General features: G+C 67.6%; 3 protein-coding genes across 5 annotated transcripts; 2 read left to right on the top strand and 1 right to left on the bottom strand.

The window, feature by feature from the left end:
* The first annotated feature begins 1 nt into the window (after position 1).
* On the top strand, positions 2 to 2575 carry RAD9A (RAD9 checkpoint clamp component A). 2 transcript variants are annotated; one of them, XM_080403743.1, is made up of 11 exons: positions 2 to 165; positions 249 to 319; positions 432 to 566; positions 677 to 791; positions 885 to 984; positions 1144 to 1253; positions 1338 to 1444; positions 1519 to 1583; positions 1660 to 1761; positions 1877 to 2090; positions 2169 to 2575. In XM_080403743.1, the coding sequence occupies exons 1-11, from the start codon at positions 132 to 134 to the stop codon at positions 2265 to 2267; spliced, it is 1152 nt and encodes a 383-aa protein (XP_080259869.1). In that variant the 5' UTR covers positions 2 to 131; the 3' UTR covers positions 2268 to 2575. The 2 variants fall into 2 exon arrangements, with proteins under 2 accessions (XP_080259869.1, XP_080259870.1); XM_080403744.1 differs by lacking the exon at positions 432 to 566.
* Positions 2398 to 5852, bottom strand: PPP1CA (protein phosphatase 1 catalytic subunit alpha). The gene is made up of 7 exons (XM_080403745.1): positions 5713 to 5852; positions 4785 to 4916; positions 4365 to 4595; positions 3785 to 3889; positions 3408 to 3631; positions 2974 to 3108; positions 2398 to 2739 (listed from the first exon to the last, which is right to left on the bottom strand). The coding sequence occupies exons 1-7, from the start codon at positions 5765 to 5767 to the stop codon at positions 2629 to 2631; spliced, it is 993 nt and encodes a 330-aa protein (XP_080259871.1). The 5' UTR covers positions 5768 to 5852; the 3' UTR covers positions 2398 to 2628.
* Positions 5853 to 7365: 1513 nt separating this feature from the next.
* On the top strand, positions 7366 to 18762 carry CARNS1 (carnosine synthase 1). 2 transcript variants are annotated; one of them, XM_080404255.1, is made up of 11 exons: positions 7517 to 7829; positions 9007 to 9061; positions 9803 to 9821; positions 10539 to 10770; positions 11352 to 11441; positions 11828 to 12315; positions 12789 to 12969; positions 13610 to 13695; positions 14467 to 14698; positions 14798 to 15069; positions 15288 to 18762. In XM_080404255.1, exons 3-11 carry the CDS (start codon positions 9819 to 9821, stop codon positions 16512 to 16514), a joined length of 2811 nt encoding a protein of 936 aa, XP_080260381.1. In that variant the 5' UTR covers positions 7517 to 7829; positions 9007 to 9061; positions 9803 to 9818; the 3' UTR covers positions 16515 to 18762. The 2 variants fall into 2 exon arrangements, with proteins under 2 accessions (XP_080260380.1, XP_080260381.1); XM_080404254.1 differs by lacking the exon at positions 9803 to 9821 and having other exon boundaries at positions 7366 to 7829; positions 15288 to 18761.
* The last annotated feature ends 183 nt before the right edge of the window (positions 18763 to 18945 follow it).

The raw sequence follows: 18945 nt of genomic DNA, 5'->3' as shown, positions 1-18945 counted from the left end.
CAGGTCGGGACGGGGGTCGCCGGGCGCAACCATCTGGAGTGGGCGGGGCCTTTGGGGGTGGGCGGGGCCTCAGCGCTGGGGCGGGGGCGGCAGGCGCGAAGCCCCCACGTGCCCAGCCCGGACCCTGCGCCATGAAGTGCATCATCGCTGGCGGCAACGTCAAAGGTAAGCAGGGCTGGGGGGGGGCGCGGGGGGGGGGGGGATTTGAGGAGGGGCGCACTGCCTCACCCCTCTTTTCCCCCCCACAGTCCTCGGCCGAGCCGTGCACTCCCTGTCGCGCATCGGGGATGAGCTGTACCTGGAGCCCACTGACGGCGGGGTAGGGGCCACCGGGGGGGCTGGCTGGGAGCTGGGGGGCACCTATTGCCCCCTTCGTCCCTGCTGGGGGTGGGCAGGGGGTGCCAGCCTGGTCTCTGTGTGTGTGTCCCCAGCTGTCCCTGCGCACCGTCAACTCCTCGCGCTCTGCCTTCGCCTCCTTTCTCTTTGCGCCCCTCTTCTTCCAGCTGTATGAGGCCGGCAGCCCCCAGCCCCACAGCGAGCTCTTGCGATGCAAAGTCCTCATGAAGGTGCAGTCCCCACCACCAGCACCCTGCCTGGGTGCTCCCTGCACCTCCAGGGCTGGGGGGGACGACACCCAGGCAGGGTGACTGTCCCTGTGTCCATCCCCTGCCCGCAGTCCTTCCTGGGCATCTTCCGCTCACTGCCCTTGCTGGAGAAGACGGTGGAGAAATGCCTCATCCTGCTCAGGCCCCGTGCCAGCCGCCTGGTCGTCCAGCTCCACTGCAAGTACGGTGAGTGCCGGCGGTGACATGGTGGCAGCTGGGGACACACATGCGCACTGGCACCACTATCCTGCCCCGCTGAGACGGTGTCACCCCTGCCAGGTGTCACCAAGACCCACAACCTGGCGTTCCAGGAGTGCGAGCGGCTCCAGGCCGTCTTCGACACACAGCGCTGCGCTAGCCAGCTCTGCGCCCCAGCACGGTGAGCACCGGGGAGGCGGGTGGCACTGGGATGGCTGCAAAGGGTGGGGGTGAAGGCAGGTGGGAGGGGGAACCCCAGCTGGCCCTGTGGGACTTGGATTGGGGAGGGGGGGTGGCGGTGCTCAGCCCCCAGCTGTGACCCCCCTCTGTGTGCCTGCAGGGTGCTGGCAGAGGCCGTGGTCCACTTCCCACCGACGCTGGCTGAGGTGACGCTGGGGGCTGGCCCCGGGGGCAAGCTCAGCCTGCGCAACTACGTGGAGGATGAGATGGGTGAGCCCTGCGGGGTGGGGGTGCCCCTTCCCCAGCCTCAGGGTGCCTCCATGGCCCCCTGACCCACCTCGTTCCCCCAACCAGAGCTGAAAAAGACTATGGTGACAGAGCTGTGGCTGGCCGAGGATGAATTCCAGACGGTGGCTGTGGTCCCGGGCTCCCACATCACCTTCTGCCTCAAGGAGTTTCGGGTGAGTCCCTGTCCACCCTCCTCCTCAGCCCTGGGTCACCCCTCTGCCCCCCTCAACCTCCCCCTTGTCCCCAGGGGCTGCTGACCTTTGCCGAGGCCTCCAACCTGCCCCTCACCATCCACTACGATGTGCCTGGCAGGTAGGAATGGGCACCCCATCCCTTCTGCGCCAGCCCTGCCCCTGGTCCCCCCTCTCAGGCCCCCTGTGCCCCCCAGGCCGGTGGTTTTCACCCTGGATGATGCAGTGCTGGAGGTCCACCTGGTGCTGGCCACCCTCTCAGACACAGAAAGCAACCTGCAGCCCCCCCCAACCAACGGGTAAGCGGGGCTTGTGGCAGCCTCAGGGAGGACAACAGTCCCAGCTGCTGTCAGTAGGCACCAGAGCGTACAGTCCCCACTCTGCCCCGCTGCTTACTTGCTCTCTCCCCAATAGTGTGTCCCACCCGCCTGCCCCATCAGACGACTTTGCCGACGACCTTGAGTCCTACATGATTGCCATGGAAACCAGTGCCTATGAGGAGGGCTCAGGGGCACCCCCCAGCCCCACCTTCCCCCTGCGCACCCCACATCCAGCCGAAAGTGACCCTGAGGAGGAGGAGGAGGAGGAAGAGGAAGGAGCTGTGCCAGGGACCCCGCCTCACAAGAAGGTCTGGGATGGGCACGGGCGTGCCTGGGGGCAGGTGGATGGGCACAGCCCCCTCCTGACCCCCCACCTCTCCCCACAGTTCTGCTCGCTGTTTTTTGGCTCAGTGCTGATGCCAAGGGGGCCCAGCCTGGCCCCCACCCAGGAGGTGCTGGCAGAGGACAGCGACAACGAGTACTGAGAGCCCCAAGGACACAGAGCTGCCAGCTCCCCACCTCTACGTGACACCCCTCTGCCCTGCAGCATCCAAGCACCAGGACAGGCACCCCCCCGACCCAGCACCGGCCCCCAAATACAGGCACCCCCCCAAGACCCATTACAAGTTTATTCCCAAAAAATCTTCCTGCCCCCCTGCCTCCACTGCCATCCCAGGGCTGGGCTCTGGGTGCCCCCTCGCGCCGGCAGTCCCTGCCCTGGGCCTGTATTTGGTTCAGCGGAGTGTGGCAGGGGGGGCAGGATCTTACAAATAAAAAACAAGTCGAAAGAAAAGCGACCTGATGGTGAGGGCGGGGGCCTAGACCCCAGCCGGGGCAGCTTGCAGCTCATTTCTTGGCTTTGGCAGAGTTACGGGGAGGGGTGACGGGGCGTCCCGCGGGGTTCAGCCCGCTGAACTGCCCGTATTTGCCCTTGTTCTTGTCAGCCGGCTTCAAAATCTGGGGAGGAGGGGGGAAAGGGGTGAGTAGGGGAGCTGCACGCCATGCCCTGGCCTGTTCCAGCTCCCCATTCCCCTCCCACCTTCAGGGCAGAAGCTTCCTCCAACTCCATGGGCCCCCTCCATACTCCCCCCTCGACCCCCCAGCAGGATCCAGGGCCCTCCCACAGAGCCCCCAGGCTCACCACAGGCTTGCCCCTCACTCTCCCCACTGCTGGCAGTGCCCCCAGCCCACCTGAAATGAACACATAAGCGTCTCATCCACGCTCATCATGGCGCCTGCATTGTCAAACTCGCCGCAGTAGTTGGGCGCCGAGAAGAGGGTGACAAGCTGGCGCTTGGCGAAGAACTCGTAGCCGTCCTCCACCACCTGCGCAGGCATCGGAGCAAGCACTGAGCCAGGCGCCCTCAAGGCAAATACTCCCTCCCCAGGGCAGATACCCCCAGGGGTCCAGCCTACACAGTCCCAACAGGCCCCCCAACATCTCCAAGGTCAAGCATCTCCCTTCAGAAGGCAAATACCTCCCCAGGACCCCCACCTGTGCGGAGATGGGCAGCCCCTAGAGTAAATACTGCCCTTGAGGGACAAATCCTAGAGGTGGAAATGCCTGTCCCACAGCTGGTAGCCACTGGGGACCCAAATCCCACCCCAGGGGTGCCCGGCGGTACCTGGTGCGCCCGGCAGATGAGGTCCAGGTCATGCTTGTGCAGGAACTTCGCCACCACCTCCGCCCCAAAGGTGAAGGAGACACCGCGGTCGTTCTCACCCCAGCCCTGCACGTCTTTGTCAGGGTCGGACCAGAGCAGGTCACAGAGCAGGCCCTGATCCGGCACATCAGTGGGGCGCATGATCCGCCGGATCTGCTCCATCGACTGCAGGTCGGGAGACAGCCCTGCAGGGAGGGGAAGGCTGCATCAGGCCCTGCCTCTTTAGCAACAGCCCCCATCTCTCTGGGGCACCCCAAAAGCATTGGCACTGAGCTCCTGTCCTCCCCTCCAGCCCCCGGTGGCTGTTTCCCCGCAGCCCTGGGCAGGGCTATGCCCACCTCCATGGCAGCAGAAGATCTTCTCATCCACAATAGCGGCAATGGGCAAACAGTTGAAGCAGTCGGTGAAAGTCTTCCAGAGCTTGATGTTGTACCGCCGCTTGCCTGCAAGGCAGTGGGTGTGGGTCTAGTGCTGCCCCTTTGGGAATACAGGGAGCACGTGGGGCTCCCCGTGAGCCCCTGTGTGGGCTCGTGCCCCCCAAGTGAAGCACACACAGCTGCCCAGAGGCCCACTGGCCCCGGCAGAGCTCCAGCTGCATGGGGGCAATGCCATGGGGTGGCATGGCATCATGCAGTGAGTATCCTCAGGGTGCACACCTGCAGAAGTGGTTGCAGGGCGTGTATAGGGGTATGGGGTGAGTGCGAGACACTCAGCGTGGATGGTGCTGGGAGCACTGGGGCAGTACAGGTTGGTTGTGGATACAGGGATGGCACAGGGGCGGCAGAAGGACTTCCCCTGGTCATGGCAGCTGTAGATGGGGTTGGTGCAGGACAGCAAGGGGATGATGCCGGGTAAGGGGGGGCACAGGGGAACGGCAGAGGGGTTGTGGGGGGACACAGCTGCAGCCTGAGCACTCACACTCATCATAGAAGCCATAGATGCGGTTGATGCTAGCACACTCATGGTTGCCGCGCAGCAGGAAGAAGTTCTCAGGGTACTTGATCTTGTAGGCGAGCAGCAGGCAGATGGTCTCCAGCGACTGCTTTCCCCGGTCCACGTAGTCACCCAGGAACAGGTAGTTGCTCTCAGGAGGGAAGCCCCCGTACTCAAAGAGCCGCAGCAGGTCGTAGTACTGCCCGTGGATGTCACCTGGAGGGGGGAACAGCGCATGCATGGGACCCCAGTTTCCCACACCACCCCACAGCGGGCCCCAGTGCTGCCCATCCACGTCTCCAGGCGAGCACACAGCTGTGCTGGGACCCCTAGCTGGCCCCTGTGCCCATCCCGGGGGGTTGCCCAGCCTGTGCCCGGCCAGCACAGCACCCGACCAGCCCTCACCGCAGATCTTGAGGGGTGCCTCCAGCTCCAGCAGGATGGGCTGACTGAGGAAGATCTCCCGTGACTTGAGGCACAGCCCCCGGATCTCGTTCTCCGTCAGCTGCACGTTCTTTCCCGGCCGCGACCCTTGGACTGGCCCCACCAGAGAGACAGGCGTCAGGGACCCCGCCAGCACCCCACGCGCTGGCACTGAGGCCGTGGCACACCCCGTGCCAAGACTGGCAGGAGCGGTGGGCACGGGGGACTCAGGTGTCCCCCCCCTCACCCAGAGAGGGTCCTGGCTCACCCCAGGATGGTGGGCATGGGTCACCCCCCACCCCAGGGCACCCCTCCCCTGCCAGTGTTGGGGGTTGTGGCTGGGCCCCCCACACCGTGAGGCCTGTGAACGCACATACCCCCCCGTCCCAGTGCCCACCAAACTGGCACCCCCATGGGCCAAGACACCCCCCAGCCCACATCCCCTAATGCCACCCCCTTGGCCTATCCCAAATCCAGAAGGGCCCCACTCCCCTAAGCCCCCAAACCCCACAGCCCCCCACCAGTCCCCCAAAACTTCCCTGCCGCCTGCCAGCCCCCCCAGCCCAATACCCAGGCCCCATCGCCTGCACAGCGCCCTCCCCCAGCCAGGCCCAAGGCCCCCAGCCCAGCCCCCCCGCCTTCTCCGGGCCTCCCCACCCCCGCAGGCTCAGCCCCAGGGCCCCCCCCCAGGGGTACAGGCCGTGCCCCTCGGGGATACCCCCCCGAAGCCCCCGCCCGGCCCTGCAGCCCACCACCGGCACGCCCCGCCCCCGCCGAGCGCGGCCCGGGGACCCCCCCCCGGGGGGCCGGGCCCTGCCGCGGCCTAGTGGCAGGGGGGAGGCGGGGGTGGCCCGGCCATGGCGGGGGGGAGCCCGAGGTTGTCCGGGGCGGCGGGGGCGGTGCCGCTCACCCTCCAGGAGGCGGCTGATGATGGAGTCGAGGTTGAGCTTCTCGGTGTCCGCCATGGCCGCCGGCCGCTCCCGCCCCGCCCCTCACCGCGCGCCTGCCGGGGGCGGCCGCCAGGAGCGGCCCGGGGGCAGGGGGTAACCGGCCTGGCGCCCCCTGACGGCCCGGAGGAGCCAAGGCACCCCCAACCCCCCTTCCCCGGCACAGGGACGCGGGGGACACTGCTGGGTTAGGCCACCCGCAGCCCGGTGATTCGGGGACACAGGGACACGCTGTCCCCGGGGGGGGGGGGGGGGGCGGGGGGGCGCTGCAGGCGGCCCTGGGGGTGGCGTAGAGATATGGGAGCACCTGTGACACGGTGACACCCAGGGCGGGGGGACACGGGGGATGCCGGGGACCGGCATCCTGGGGCATGGAGACAACGTGAGGGGGGCGGGGGGGCGGGAGGGCAGCCTGGGGACCGGGCAGATGGGGTCCCCAGGACAGGGCTGTGATGGGGCATGGAGGACACGGAGGGGGAGGACATGGTGGGACACAGGGTGGGGGACACACAAGGGGACTAGGTGGGGACACAGGGGGACAGAGGGGGCACGGGGTGGACATGGAGGGGACACAGGGAGACAAGGGAGGGTCAGAGTGGGGAAAGGGGGGACATAGAGGGGACACATGGAGACAAGGAAGGGACACGGTGGGGAAAGGGGGGCATGGCGGGGACACGTGGGGACAGAGTGGGGCATGGAAGGGACACGGGGGACGCGGTGCCCAGCAGAGCCCAAGGGTTGCTCAGGCCCTGCCCCCCCTCTGCGGGGCCGTGGGGCCCTATTGGGAACAGCCCCGGGGCGTTGCCAGGAGGCTGTTGCCACCTCGATGTCCCCAGGGCCACCATGAAGCCAGGGCTCCCATGGGCACCCTGGCCTGCATCCCTGCCTGTTCCCCTGTCTGTCCCCTGCCTGTCCCCTGTCCCCTGTCTGTTCCCCTGCCTGCCCTCCTGTCCCCTGCCTGTCCCCCTGCCTGCAGCAGTCATTAATCAGTCCCCAAGATAGGGCCCAGATAAGCAGGCAGCAGGGACACCATGGGTGGCACCAACACTGCTACTACCTACACTGGGCTGGGCCATGCTGTGCCACACATGGCATGTGCTGTGCCAAGCCATGCTGTGCTGTTCCCTGTGCCATTCCCCACGTCCTGTGTGCCATGCCATTCCCTGTGTGCCATGCCATGCCATGCCATGCTGAGCCATCCCCTGTGTGCCATGCCGTGCCATTCCCTGTGTGCCATGCCATGCCTTGCTGTGCCATTCCCTGTGTGCCATGCTGTGCTGTGCCATGCCACTCCCTGTGTGCCATGCCATGTCACTCCCTGCGTGCTATGCCATGCCATGCCATGCTGAGCCATTCCCTGCATGCCATGCCATGCTGTGCTGTGCCATGCCATGCCACTCCCTGTGTGCCATGCCATGTCACTCCCTGCATGCTATGCCATGCCATGCCATGCTGAGCCATTCCCTGCGTGCCATGCCATGCTGTGCTGTGCTGTGCCATGCCACTCCCTGTGTGCCATGCCATGTCACTCCCTGCGGGCCATGCCATGCTGTGCTGTGCTGTGCCATGCCACTCCCTGTGTGCCATGCCGTGTCACTCCCTGCGTGCCATGCCATGCCATGCCATGCTGAGCCATTCCCTGCGTGCCATGCCATGCTGTGCTGTGCCGTGCCATGCCATGCCACTCCCCGTGCGCCATGCTGTGCCATTCCCCGTGTGCCGTGCCACGCCGTGCCGAGCGGTCGGGAATAGCTCCGAGCGGGGGGGGCACCGCCTGACCCCAGCCCTGACATTTCTGCTCGGCGGTGTCAGTTTTACAGCCGGCCCCGGGTGACCCCGCCGGGCTGGCCCTGGCCCCCGGTCCCCCCCGCTCCACACCCTGCGCCTCCGCGCCGGTTCCCCGGGGCCCCCCGGCCCCGCCCCGCCCCTCCCCGGGGCCGCCCCGCCCGGGCAGGAGCCGCCGCCGGCACCGGAGCGGGCAGAACCGCTGCGCGGGGCGCCACAGCACCGGACAGAGCGACCGCCTCCGCCCCTGCCGCTGCCACCGCCACCGGCACCGCCACCGTCACTGTCACCGCCGGTGGGTGCTGAGCGGGAGCAGTGGGGTGCGGGCGGGGCGGGGGTGCGGGGTGTTTCGGGGGGGGAGGGCGCTGGAGCTGAAGGAGCGGTGCAGGGGCAGCGGGACCCGAGTGGGGACGGGGGTGTGCACAAGTGGGCATGCATGTGTGTGCGTGGGTGTGGGCATGGCTGTGTGCACACACGTGTGTATGTGTGTCTGCATGTATATGTGTGCATGTGTGCACATGTGTGCATGCATGTGTGTGCATGTGTGCGTGTGTTTGTGCATGTGTGCATGCCTCTGTGTGTGTGCGTGTGTGTCTGTGTGTGCATGTGTGCACGCATGTGTGTGCATGTGTGCACGTGTGTGCACCTGTTTGTGTCTATGTGTTCATGCACGTGTGCGTGTGCATGTCAGTGCCTGTGTGCATGTGCACTTGTGTGGGTGAGTGTGCCTGAGTTTGCATGTGTGTGTGCACGTCTGCACGCCCATCTGTGCATGCCTGCCTGTGTACACGTCTGAGTGTGTCTGTGTGCATGCATGCGTGTGTGTGTGCCCCCTTGTGTGTGTGCACACGTGTGTGCATGTGCAGGCGTGTGGGCCCTGCATGCCCCAGCCTGTGGGGCGGTTGTGGCCATGGGGGTGCCGGGGTGGGTGCGCAGGCGGTGGCAGTGCCGGGTGTAGCTGGGTGGCGGTGGGTGGCAGGCTGTGCAGGGCTCTGCGGCGTGGTGGCCGTGCTGGTGGCTCTGTGCCTGCCGGTGACGGTGACAGTGACGCCGTGGGCAGCTGGAGCTAAGCCGGGGGACGTGCGGCTTGGCAGCTCCACCGTGCTGGGGAGAGGGGGACGGGGCGGGGGGGCTGTGCCCAGCCTGGCCAGCTTGGGGACAGGGACAGGGGGACAGGGACACGCTAGCAGCCTGAGCCGCTGCGGCAGTGTGCCCCCACAGCCTTCCTGCTGTCCCGGCTGTCCCTGGGGACGGGGACAAGGCCAGAGGCAGGGGTGCAAGCCTGGCTCAGGGCAGGGGTGCCAGTGCCCGGTGCCAGGTGCCCGTGTCCCCCCGGCCGCAGAGGGGACAATGGGGCTCTGTGCCGCCTGCCATGCCCGCCACCTAATCCGGGGCACGGGGCCGGGGCTGGGCACCCTGGGGTGGCGCGGTGGGGTTTAAAGGCCAGAGCTGACCAGTGTCTCCTGTGCCAGGTGTCCCTGAGCCCTCGTCCCCTGTGCACTCTCAGGCCACGGCTCCCACCTCAAGGTACCGGGGCAAGCGCGGGGGACACAGCTGTCCCACCTTTGGGACCGCAGGGTCATCCCCCAGCTGGGGGTGGAGGGGGCACAGGGTCGTCCCCAGGCTGATGAGGGGAGTGTGGACCCGCCGGGACCTCTGTGGCTGCCCCGTGTCTGGGTCTTGGGGGGTCCTTGTGCTGGCAGGCACTCACTGGCGGGCAGGGGACAGAGCCATGTGGCGCCTAACCCTGTCACCAGGTCCTGGCCACCCGATGGGGACCATCCCCCTGGCCCCTGGGGTCCTGGCCTGCCGTGAGGCTGGGCTGGGGGAGCCAGGGTGGGTGGCTGCTAGCGGGCTCCACTCAGTTCCGTGCCTCAGTTTCCCTCTGTGCTCAGGTCTGCTGGGTACCCCACGGGGAGCTCAGGCACCCCACGGCGTGGTGACCCTGGGTGCCTGGGTCCGCACCCCCAGGGCACCTTGGCACCCCAGGCAGGGGTTGTCCCCGGCTGTGCTGAGCTGGCATGGGATTACATTAATCCCTGTTTGGGCTCAGCTGGAGCTGCCAGGGTCAGCGGGGCTGGCACCGAGGGGACAACCAGGGGTCACCAAGGCTGGCACTGAGGGGTGCCCCAGAAAGGGTGCCTGGCCCTGGTGGGTGATGCAGGAGGGGTGCCCCCGGGGGGGCTGGAGGTGGGGAGGGCTCCCTAGTGGCTGGGGGTGTCGGGTCCCCGGGGAGTCCTACTGACTCTGCCCATCCGTCTCTTGCAGCCCCTCAGTCATCAGGATGGTGAGTGGCCCCTGGGTGGGGGAATCCGGGCAGAGGTGGGTGCCCCATCCCGGTGGGGCACAGCCCCGGTAAGCCCCGGTGGTGCCGAGCACTGCCATGGGGCAGCGGGCAGCGAGGCGCGCTGTGCCCACCCGCCGCGTGACCCCGTGGGGACAAGGGGACGCTTTGTCTGGGAGCTGGCAGCCCTGATGGCTGGCACTGCCCCGCCATCCCCAAGGCGGTGGCTCCATGCCCGGCACCCGCAGCCCCCCAGCACCCTGACACCCGCACCCACGTGTGGGCAGTGGCACCCTGTGCCCTTCTGCCCCGTGCCAGCCCCTTAGCCCCGTGGCTGCCCTGTGTCCCCATGGCAGCACCCTACCCCCCTGCCCACCCAGTGTCTGCTCAACGCCAGCCTCATGCCAGCCCCTTAGCCCCGTGCCAGCCTGTGGCAGCCCCATGCCAACCCATTAGCCCCCTACCAGCCCCGTCGCCCCATGCCAGTCCTGTGCCAACCCATTAGCCCAGTGCCAGCCATTAAGCCTTGTGCCAGCCCCTTAGCCCCGTGCCAGCCTCATGCCAACCCCATGCCAGCCCTTTAGCCCCTTTCCAGTCCCATGCCACCCCCGTGCCAGCCTCTTAGCCCCTTCCCACCCCTTTAGCCCCTTCCCAGCCCCATGCCAGCCCTTTCCCAGCCCCGTGCCAGCCCCGTGCCAGCCCTGTCACTGCTCCCTGCAGCTCTCGGTGGAGCAGATGAGCGCAGAGCCAGCCCCAAGCCCAAAGGAGCAGGAGTGGGCCGGGCCGGAGGCACTGTGCCCAGGCTGGCTGGAGGACGAAGCCCCTGATGGAGAGATGCCCGAGGACAGCGGGGACCCCGACTGTGCCACCCATGCCTATGAGCTGCTCCAGAGCGCCCTGCTCCAGGAGGGGCTCCCCCACACGCTGGACTGCTCAGCAGAGCCCCGCACAGGTGGGGGGCACGGGGGGCAATAGGGAGGCTGGGGTGGGGGGCATAGGGCAAGGGAGGCTGGGGTGATGGGACTGGGATGGCAAAGGGGGCACAGTGCCAGGCTGGGGATACAGGGGTGGCAGGCACAAGGGTGGTGCTGGGGACATGGTGCCAGGCTGGGGACATGGGAGTGGCAGGGACGGGGGTGGCAAGGGGGGCACGGTGCCAGGCTGGGAACACGGGTGGCAGGGACAAGGGTGGTGCTGGGGGCATGGTGCCAGGCTGGGGACATGGGGGTGGCAGGGAAAAGGGTGGTGCTAAGGGCACGGTGCCAGGCTGGGGACACGGGGGTGGCAGGGACAAGGGTGGTGCTAAGGGCACGGTGCCAGGCTGGGGACACGGGTGGCAGGGACTGGGATGGTGAGGGAGACACGGTGCCAGGCGGGGGACATGGGGGTGGCAGGGACAAGGGTGGTGCTTGGGGCACGGTGCCAGGCGGGGGACACTGGGGTGACTGGGGGCTCATGCCTGAGCTGGTGTGCCAGGGACAGAATGACATAGGGTCCCCGTCCCAAGGCTGTTAACCCTTACCTCGCTGGCAGGATTTGGACCACTGGACATGACCGTTTGCATCCTGGGCTCCCCCACCGCCTTCCTGCCCATCCTGCTGGAGGGTGGCACCCGCTGCCCAGGTGGGTAGGGCCCCCTCTTCCCCACTCCATATGAGACACCCGTGAACCCACAGCAGGTGCTCCCCACATCCCACTTGGCTGCTCCAACCCCAGGCTGAGATCTTCCCCACACCCACCTGTGCCTGCATGACTGGGACTGGAAGGGAAACTGAGGCAGGGCATGAGAGTGGCACCAGCCCCGCCTGTGCCCCGCATCTGCAGCCCCATTAACCCCGGTACACACCAGTGTCAGCAGCAAATGCCACCCCAGGGTGCTGGGACAGCTGCAGCATCACACCCCCAGTGCTCCCTCAGTGGGTGGGTGCCCCCTTTGCCCCCCCCCCCCCGAGTGGTCTTTGGGCAGGGGACTGGGGACAGCCACTGCCCGTGCCCCTGCCTGCCCACAGGTGCCATGGTGCTGTGCCTGTCACCCAGCTGGGCCAGCCGGGTGCCCTCGGAAACGTCCCCAGGCGCCTGGTCCCTGCTGCTCTCCCGGGGAATCTCCTTCAAGGAGGGGGGCCACAGCACCCTGGAGACCTTCACACCCCCCCGCCGGGCCAACTATGTGACAGGGACCTTTGCGACAGGGGGCTCTGATGGCGGCTGGGTGGGCGAGCTAGCCCGTGACCTTGACTGCCCCACGGGGGGCTCGGTCCCACTCACCCGCCGGCTCGAGGACCCGCTGGTCACCCGTTGGGTGCTGGCGGCCCGTGCTGGCCTGCCTGTGCCTCCCACCCTGGCCTTTGTCCTGGGGCCAGGGGGCCACCTGCCCACAGACCCAGTGGCCCCTGGGGTGAGGCTGGTGCGGCTGGAGGACCCCCAAGGCCAGGAGAGCCTGGTGCAGGAGGAGGTGGGCGCCTTCCTGGGGGGCACTGCCATGGAGCCCTACAGCCAGGTGGGCATGGGGGCACCCAGGGGCACGGGGGGCACCCAGGGGCACAGTGGAGGGGTGGGCAGGGACACCTGGGGCACGGCTGGGGTGGAGGGGTCAGGGTCATGGGCACAGTAGGGCATGTGGGGGCACTCATGGGGCACGGCAGGGGCACAAGGCTGGGGGGGCACCCATGAGGCATTCAGGGGCACCTGTGAGTGACATGCCAGCAGGGTGACATAGGGTGACAACTGTTCCCAGGTGGTGGGGTGGCTGTTTGGGATGGGGTGGGGTGGTGGTGTGTGGTGGTGCAGTGGTGCATGCAAGTGGTAGGGTGGCATGGGGTGGCATGTATAGCTGGTGGGGTGGCCGTGGTGTGGGATGACACGGGGTGGCATAGTGGTGCATGCAGGTGGTTGGGTGGCACAGGGTGGCACAGGGTGGCATGTGCAGCTGGTGGGGTGGCCATGGTGTGGGGTGACACAGGGTGTGTGCAGGTGCTGGTGCGGCTGGCAGGGTGGCGGTGGCGCGGGACGGGCGCCCACAGCACCCACGGGAAGGAGGAGGGGGCAGCGGTAGCACAGGCAGTGGGTGCCCGGCTCCGCAGGCTGCGGGAGGAGGACAGCGTCCTGCTGGAGGCCCTGGTGCCCACTGCCCGCCTGCCCATGCCCCCCCCACGTAAGGTCCCTGCCCTCGGGCGCCCACCACCCTGGGGTGGGAGGGAAGGGCCCCCCAGGCTCCCTGCAGCTGTGCTGGCCGTGTGTCTATCCCCTGAGATGGGTGGGTGGGTGGCCACTGCAGCACCCATAACCCTGGGCTCCTTGGACAGGGTATGAAGGTGGCCACCCTGGACCCGCGGGTCACCTGGGAGGGGGAGGAAGGTCACCCTGGACCCCCACAGTCCCCTGGGTTGGGGGTGGGGAGGAAGGTGGCCACCCTGGACCCCTGGGGTGCCCTGGGGCAGGGGGAAAGTTGGCCACCGTGGACCCCTGGGGTCTCTTGGGGTGGTGGGGGGAAAGGTCACCCTGGGCCCCCAGGGTCCCCTGAGGTAGGGGTGGGAGGACAGTGGCCACCCTGGACCCCCGGGGTGCCCCAGGGCAGGGCAGGGTGGTGGGGTGACCCCCTTTGACTCCCTACAGCCCCATGGGGCTGGGGGTGACAGTGACCATGCTGAGCCCCGCTGTCCATTGGAGTTGGGGTTGGCCAGGGCCACCACTGCGGTGCCACGCAGGGCCCCAGAAGCCCACGGGGTAGGGGGGTCGGGCAGGGACCCTTGTCCCCGGCGGCGGTCGTGCCTGCCCTGTCCCTCGCCCCCCAGGCAGCCCAGCCCCGCGGCTGCCCGTGGCTCTGCGCATCTGCACCCTCGTCTGCAGGTCCTGGGGGGACCGGCCCCAGCTCTGCCAGGTACAGCTGGGCCCCCGCGGGTGGGTGGGCAGGGTGGCCATGGCTGTGGGCAGCCCACCCACGGGTGGGGCATGGCCCTGGGTCTTGCCAGGCTATGGGGTGGTGGCATGTGTCCCCAGGCTATGGTGGCTGTCCATGTCCCCATGCCCAGGTGGCCCTATGTATCCCCATGCGTTGTGTGGCTATCCATGTCCCCATGCCCAGGTGGCCCTGCATGTCCCCTTGCCCTGTGTGGCTGCCCTTGTCCCCATGCCCAGGTGGCCCTGCGTGTTCCCAGGCTATGGTGGCTGTCCATGTCCCCATGCCTTGTGTGGCTATCCCTGTCCCCATGCCTAGGTGGCCCTGCATGTCCCCATGCCCTGTGTCGCTGTCCCTGTCCCCTGGCGTTAGCTGATGTCCCTAGGCTATGGCATGCCCTGTCCCAGTGCCATGCGTGGCTGTCCATGTCCCCATGCCCTGGATTAGTCTGTCCCTGTGGCCTGGGTTAGTGCATGTCCCTATGCCCTGGTGGCAGCCTGTGCCCCCAGGCTATGGGGTGGTAGCTGATGTCCCCATGCCCTGATGGCAGCCCCTGTCCCCAGTCTACGGGGCGGCAGTCCATGTCCCCAGGTGATGGGGTGGTAGACGGTGTTCCCCTGCCCTGGTGGCAGCTTGTTTTCCCAGGCGATGGTGTGGCAGCCGGTGTCCCCAGGCAACTGGGTGGCAGCTTGCGTCCCCAGGCAACAGGGTGGCAGCATGTTTCCCCATGCCTGCACTGGCATGTCCCCGCAGGTGGCATGCGGCGTGGGGCGCGCGGAGGCACCGGTGCGGCACGGGGCAGCACTGCCCCAGGGCCTGGACTCCAGCCTGCAGCAGTGGGGGGTGGTGGCCCCCAGCCAGCGGCAGGCCCTGGCCACACGGCTGCGGGGGGCCGCCGAGGCCGCCATGGCCGCCCTCCTGGCCGCCGAGGCCGAGCTGAGCCCCCAGCAGCATGGCGGCACCCGCGCCCGCACCGACCTCCTAGGTGAGCATGGGGGGGGGAGACGACAGCAAGGGTCCCTGGGGGCACCCTGTGATGGTGGTGCTGCCCCTGTGGTGCTGAGCACTGTGTCCCCATCCCCAGGTGTGGACTTCTTGCTGGCGTGCGTGGATGGCACCCTGGAGCTGGTGGCCCTGTCCACCAACAGCCAGCGGTGCCTGGAGACCTGCCTGCTGGCCGAGGCCATGGGGCGCGCTGTGGGGGAGCCGCCTGGTGACCTGCCCCGGCTGCTGGCCGAGGCCCTGCTGCACCAGGCGCAGTGTCACCTGGTCGAGGGCAAGGACATCCTGCTCATCGGGGCCGGCGGCGTCAGCAAGAGCTTCGTCTGGGACGCAGCCCGTGACTATGGCCTGAGGGTGAGGGATTGCTGGCTGCTGGGCACTGCCATCAGTAGGTTTCAGAGTGAACGCCAGGTGCCACCCTGCACGCAGCAGTCACATCATAGCTCTGCCCATGCCTCACGTGGTGTCTCGGCTGCTGGGAGTCAGTGGGGAGGGTGGCACGGCTGTGGTGTCAGGGGTGGGTGTCCCCCTCCTGCCCTGCCAACCGCAGTGACACCTCTCTGGGGATGCAGATCCACCTGGTGGAGTCGGACCCGGAGCACTTTGCAGCAGGGCTGGTGCAGACCTTCCTGCCCTACGACAGCCGGGAGCACCGGCGGGATGAGGAGCACGCAGAGCGGGTGATGGAGCTGGTGCAGGCGCGGGGGCTGCGGCCCCACGCCTGCCTCTCCTACTGGGACGACTGCGTGGTACTGGCGGCACTGGTGTGCCAGCGCCTGGGGCTACGCGGCCCCACGCCTGCTGCCGTCCGCGTGGCCAAGCAGAAGAGCCGGACACACCAGCACCTGCAGCGGTGCCGCCGGGGCCGCCCGCCACCCGCCACCTTCGCCGTGCCCTGCTGCAGGCTGCAGAGCCACGGGGACGTGGAACGGGCGGCCAGTGCCATGCCCTTCCCCGCCGTGGCCAAACTGGAGTTTGGGGCGGGCGGCGTGGGCGTTCGGCTAGTGGAGAGCGCGGGGCAGTGCCACGCACATGCCGCCCGGCTCTGGCGTGACCTGCGGGATGACGCTGATCACCCAGGCATCGGGCTGGGCTGGGGCAACGCCATGCTACTGATGGAGTACGTGCCGGGCACTGAGCACGACGTCGACTTGGTGATCTTCGAGGGGCGGCTGCTGGGCGCTTGGGTGTCCGACAATGGCCCCACGCGCCTGCCCGCCTTCCTGGAGACAGCCGCCTGCCTGCCCTCCTGCCTGCCCGCCGACCGGCAGGCACAGCTGGTGCGGGCAGCCCTGCAGTGCTGCCTGGCCTGCGGGCTGCGCGACGGCGTCTTCAACGTGGAGCTGAAACTGGCTCCCGGGGGTCCCCGCCTGCTGGAGATCAACCCCCGCATGGGGGGCTTCTACCTACGCGACTGGATCCGGGAGGTCTATGGCCCCGACCTGCTGCTGGCGGCTGTGCTGGTGGCGCTGGGGCTGCCGCCGGTGCTGCCCGCTCGCCCCGCGCCCCGTGCCCACCTGGCCGGCGTGATGTGCCTGGGCTCGGAGCACGGGCCGGCCCTGGGGGGTGGGGGGGGGCTGGAGGCCCTGCGGGCACTGCAGAGCCGTGGGCTCGTCCGCCTCAACCGCCTCTTCGAGGAGACGGCGGGGGCCGGCGAGTACGAGGAGCCCTGCCTGAGTGTCGCCTGCAGCGGTGCGACACGGGCAGAAGCCTGCCTGCGCCTGCTGGGGCTCTGCCAGGCGCTGGGCATCGACTCGCCCCGCTACCCTGTCGAGCATTTCCTATCCCACTTCAAATAGCCCCGGGCAGGCAGCGGGGCCAGCGGGGGCGTGGGGGGCAGGGGCACTGACCTGCTGCCCTGGCACCCCCTCCCGTAGCCCTGCCGCCCCGGTCCCTGCCATGTCCCCAGCACCCCATTCCCCGGCACCCGGTCCCCTGGCAGTGCCCTGGATCCCAGTCCCCTGCCCGGACACCCCAGCCCTAGGCATCCTCCCACTGCCCTGGCACCCCAGTCCCAGACACCCCATCCCGTGGTACCCCCCTGCTCCCTCTGGATCCCAGTCCCCTGCCCTGACACCCCAGCCACTGGCATCCCCCTCCATCCTGACACTCCCTCCCCTGCCATCCTCCCGCTGCCCTGGCACCCCAGCCCCTAGCACCTCCGACACCCTGTTCCCTGGCACTCCCCTGCTCCCCTGGATCCCAGTCCTCTGCCCTGGCACCCCAGCCCCTGGCATGTCCCCCCCTCCTGCCATCCTAGCATCCCATCCCCTGGCATCCAGCTCCATCCTGGCATCCCACCCCTTGGCATCTTCCCTACTGCCCTGGCATCCCCCCCATCACCCTGACACCGCATGCCCTGGCACCCCTCTGCTCTGCCAACCCAGCACCCAGCACCCTATTTCCTGGCACCCCCCTGCCCTGGCACCCCATCCCCTGGCACTGCTCCATTACCCATTTCTTGCTCCCCAACAGCCCCCTACTCCCCTGGCACCCCACCCCCTGGTCCCTCCACACTCCCCATCCCTGGTCTCCCCATCTCCCCTGCCCTGGCACCCCATCTCCTGGCACCCCGAAGCCGAGGGTCCCCTGCCCCACAGCTGGGGGGTCCAGTGCCCCTCCCATGACAGGGGACATGCAGGGGGACACTGACCCCCAGCCCTCCCTGTGCCATCCTCAGGGCAGGGGGTGAGGGCAGCCCCCCCAGAGCACCCAGGCCACCCCACCAGAGCAGTAGGTGCAGCCTGGGGTGTGCTGGCACCCACCAGCATGAGGAGACCTTACAGTAATAAACCAGCATGGGGAGACCCCACAGTAACAAACCAGCACAGGGAGACCCTACAATAACAAATCAGCGTGGCAGGGACACCCTACAAGTACACGCCTTGAAGGGGAGACCCCACAGTAACAAACTGGCGTGGGGAGACCCCACGATAACAGCCCTGTACAATGAGCTCTACAATAACAGAGCAGCCCCAGGGACCTGATGCAATGCAGGACGGGGTACAGGCGGCCCAGCTGGGTGCCCCAGCACAGTGCAGGGACACACCAGGTCAGCACCCTGCCCCGACCACCCCGGGGACCCACTGCACCAGGCAGCCTCAGCAGGGCCTGGCAGAACCGGGACCCTCAGCACACCCCCCTGTGTGCCCCTGAGAGTGAGGGCAGCGCTGCCACAGTGCGGGACAGCACCGAGCCCGACAGCGACAGTCAGCCCCTGCAGTGCCTGAGACCCTACAGTAACACACCGTATAGTGCCTGAGACCCTACAGTAACACACCGTATAGTGCCTGAGACCCTACAGTAACACACCGTATGGTGCCTGAGACCCTACAGTAACAGACCCTATAGTGCCCGAGACACTACAATAACACACAGCCCCTATAGCGCCTGAGACCCTACAAGAACACGCAGCTCCTATAGCGCCTGAGACCCTACAGTAACATCCCCTATAGCACCTGAGATGCTACAGTAACACAATCTATAGTGCCTGAGACCCCACATGAACATGCAGCCCCTATAGCGCCTGAGATGCTACAGTAACACACCGTATAGTGCCTGAGACCCTACATGAACATGCAGCCCCTATAGCGCCTAAGACCCTACAGAAACATCCCCTATAGCGCCTGAGATGCTACAGTAACACAATCTATAGTGCCTGAGACCCCACATGAACATGCAGCCCCTATAGCGCCTAAGACCCTACAGAAACATCCCCTATAGCGCCTGAGATGCTACAGTAACACAATCTATAGTGCCTGAGACCCCACATGAACATGCAGCCCCTATAGTGCCTGAGACCCTACAGTAACATCCCCTATAGCGCCTGAGATGCTACAGTAACACACTCTATAGTGCCTGAGACCCTACACGAACATGCAGCCCCTATAGTGCCTGAGACCCTACAGTAACACGCAGCCCCTGTAGCGGCCGTGACCTTCAGTAACACGCAGCCCCACAGCAACACGCCCCGCCAGCCCCCCCCGTGCCCTAGAAGCCCGCGGGGGCCCCGAGTGGGGCGGGGGGGATGCCGGGGGGGGGTGTCTCCGTCTCTCCCCGGGGCGCCCCTCCCCTCTCAGCCGTCGTCACGGCGTCGCCGATGAGGTCACAGTGACGCAAAGGGGCCGGGCCGCCCGGGACCCCCCCAGTAAAGGCTGTGAGCGGCCGGCCTGGCTCTGTCGTTGTCCCTGCGCGGTCCCCGCCCTGCGCCGCCCCGGGACCCCGCTTCGT

Source organism: Falco punctatus (assembly GCF_963210335.1).
Source record: "Falco punctatus genome assembly, chromosome: 10".
Classification (NCBI taxonomy): Eukaryota; Metazoa; Chordata; class Aves; order Falconiformes; family Falconidae; genus Falco; species Falco punctatus.
Note: the sequence above shows the minus strand (reverse complement) of the source record. Positions and strands in the feature narration are given on the sequence as shown.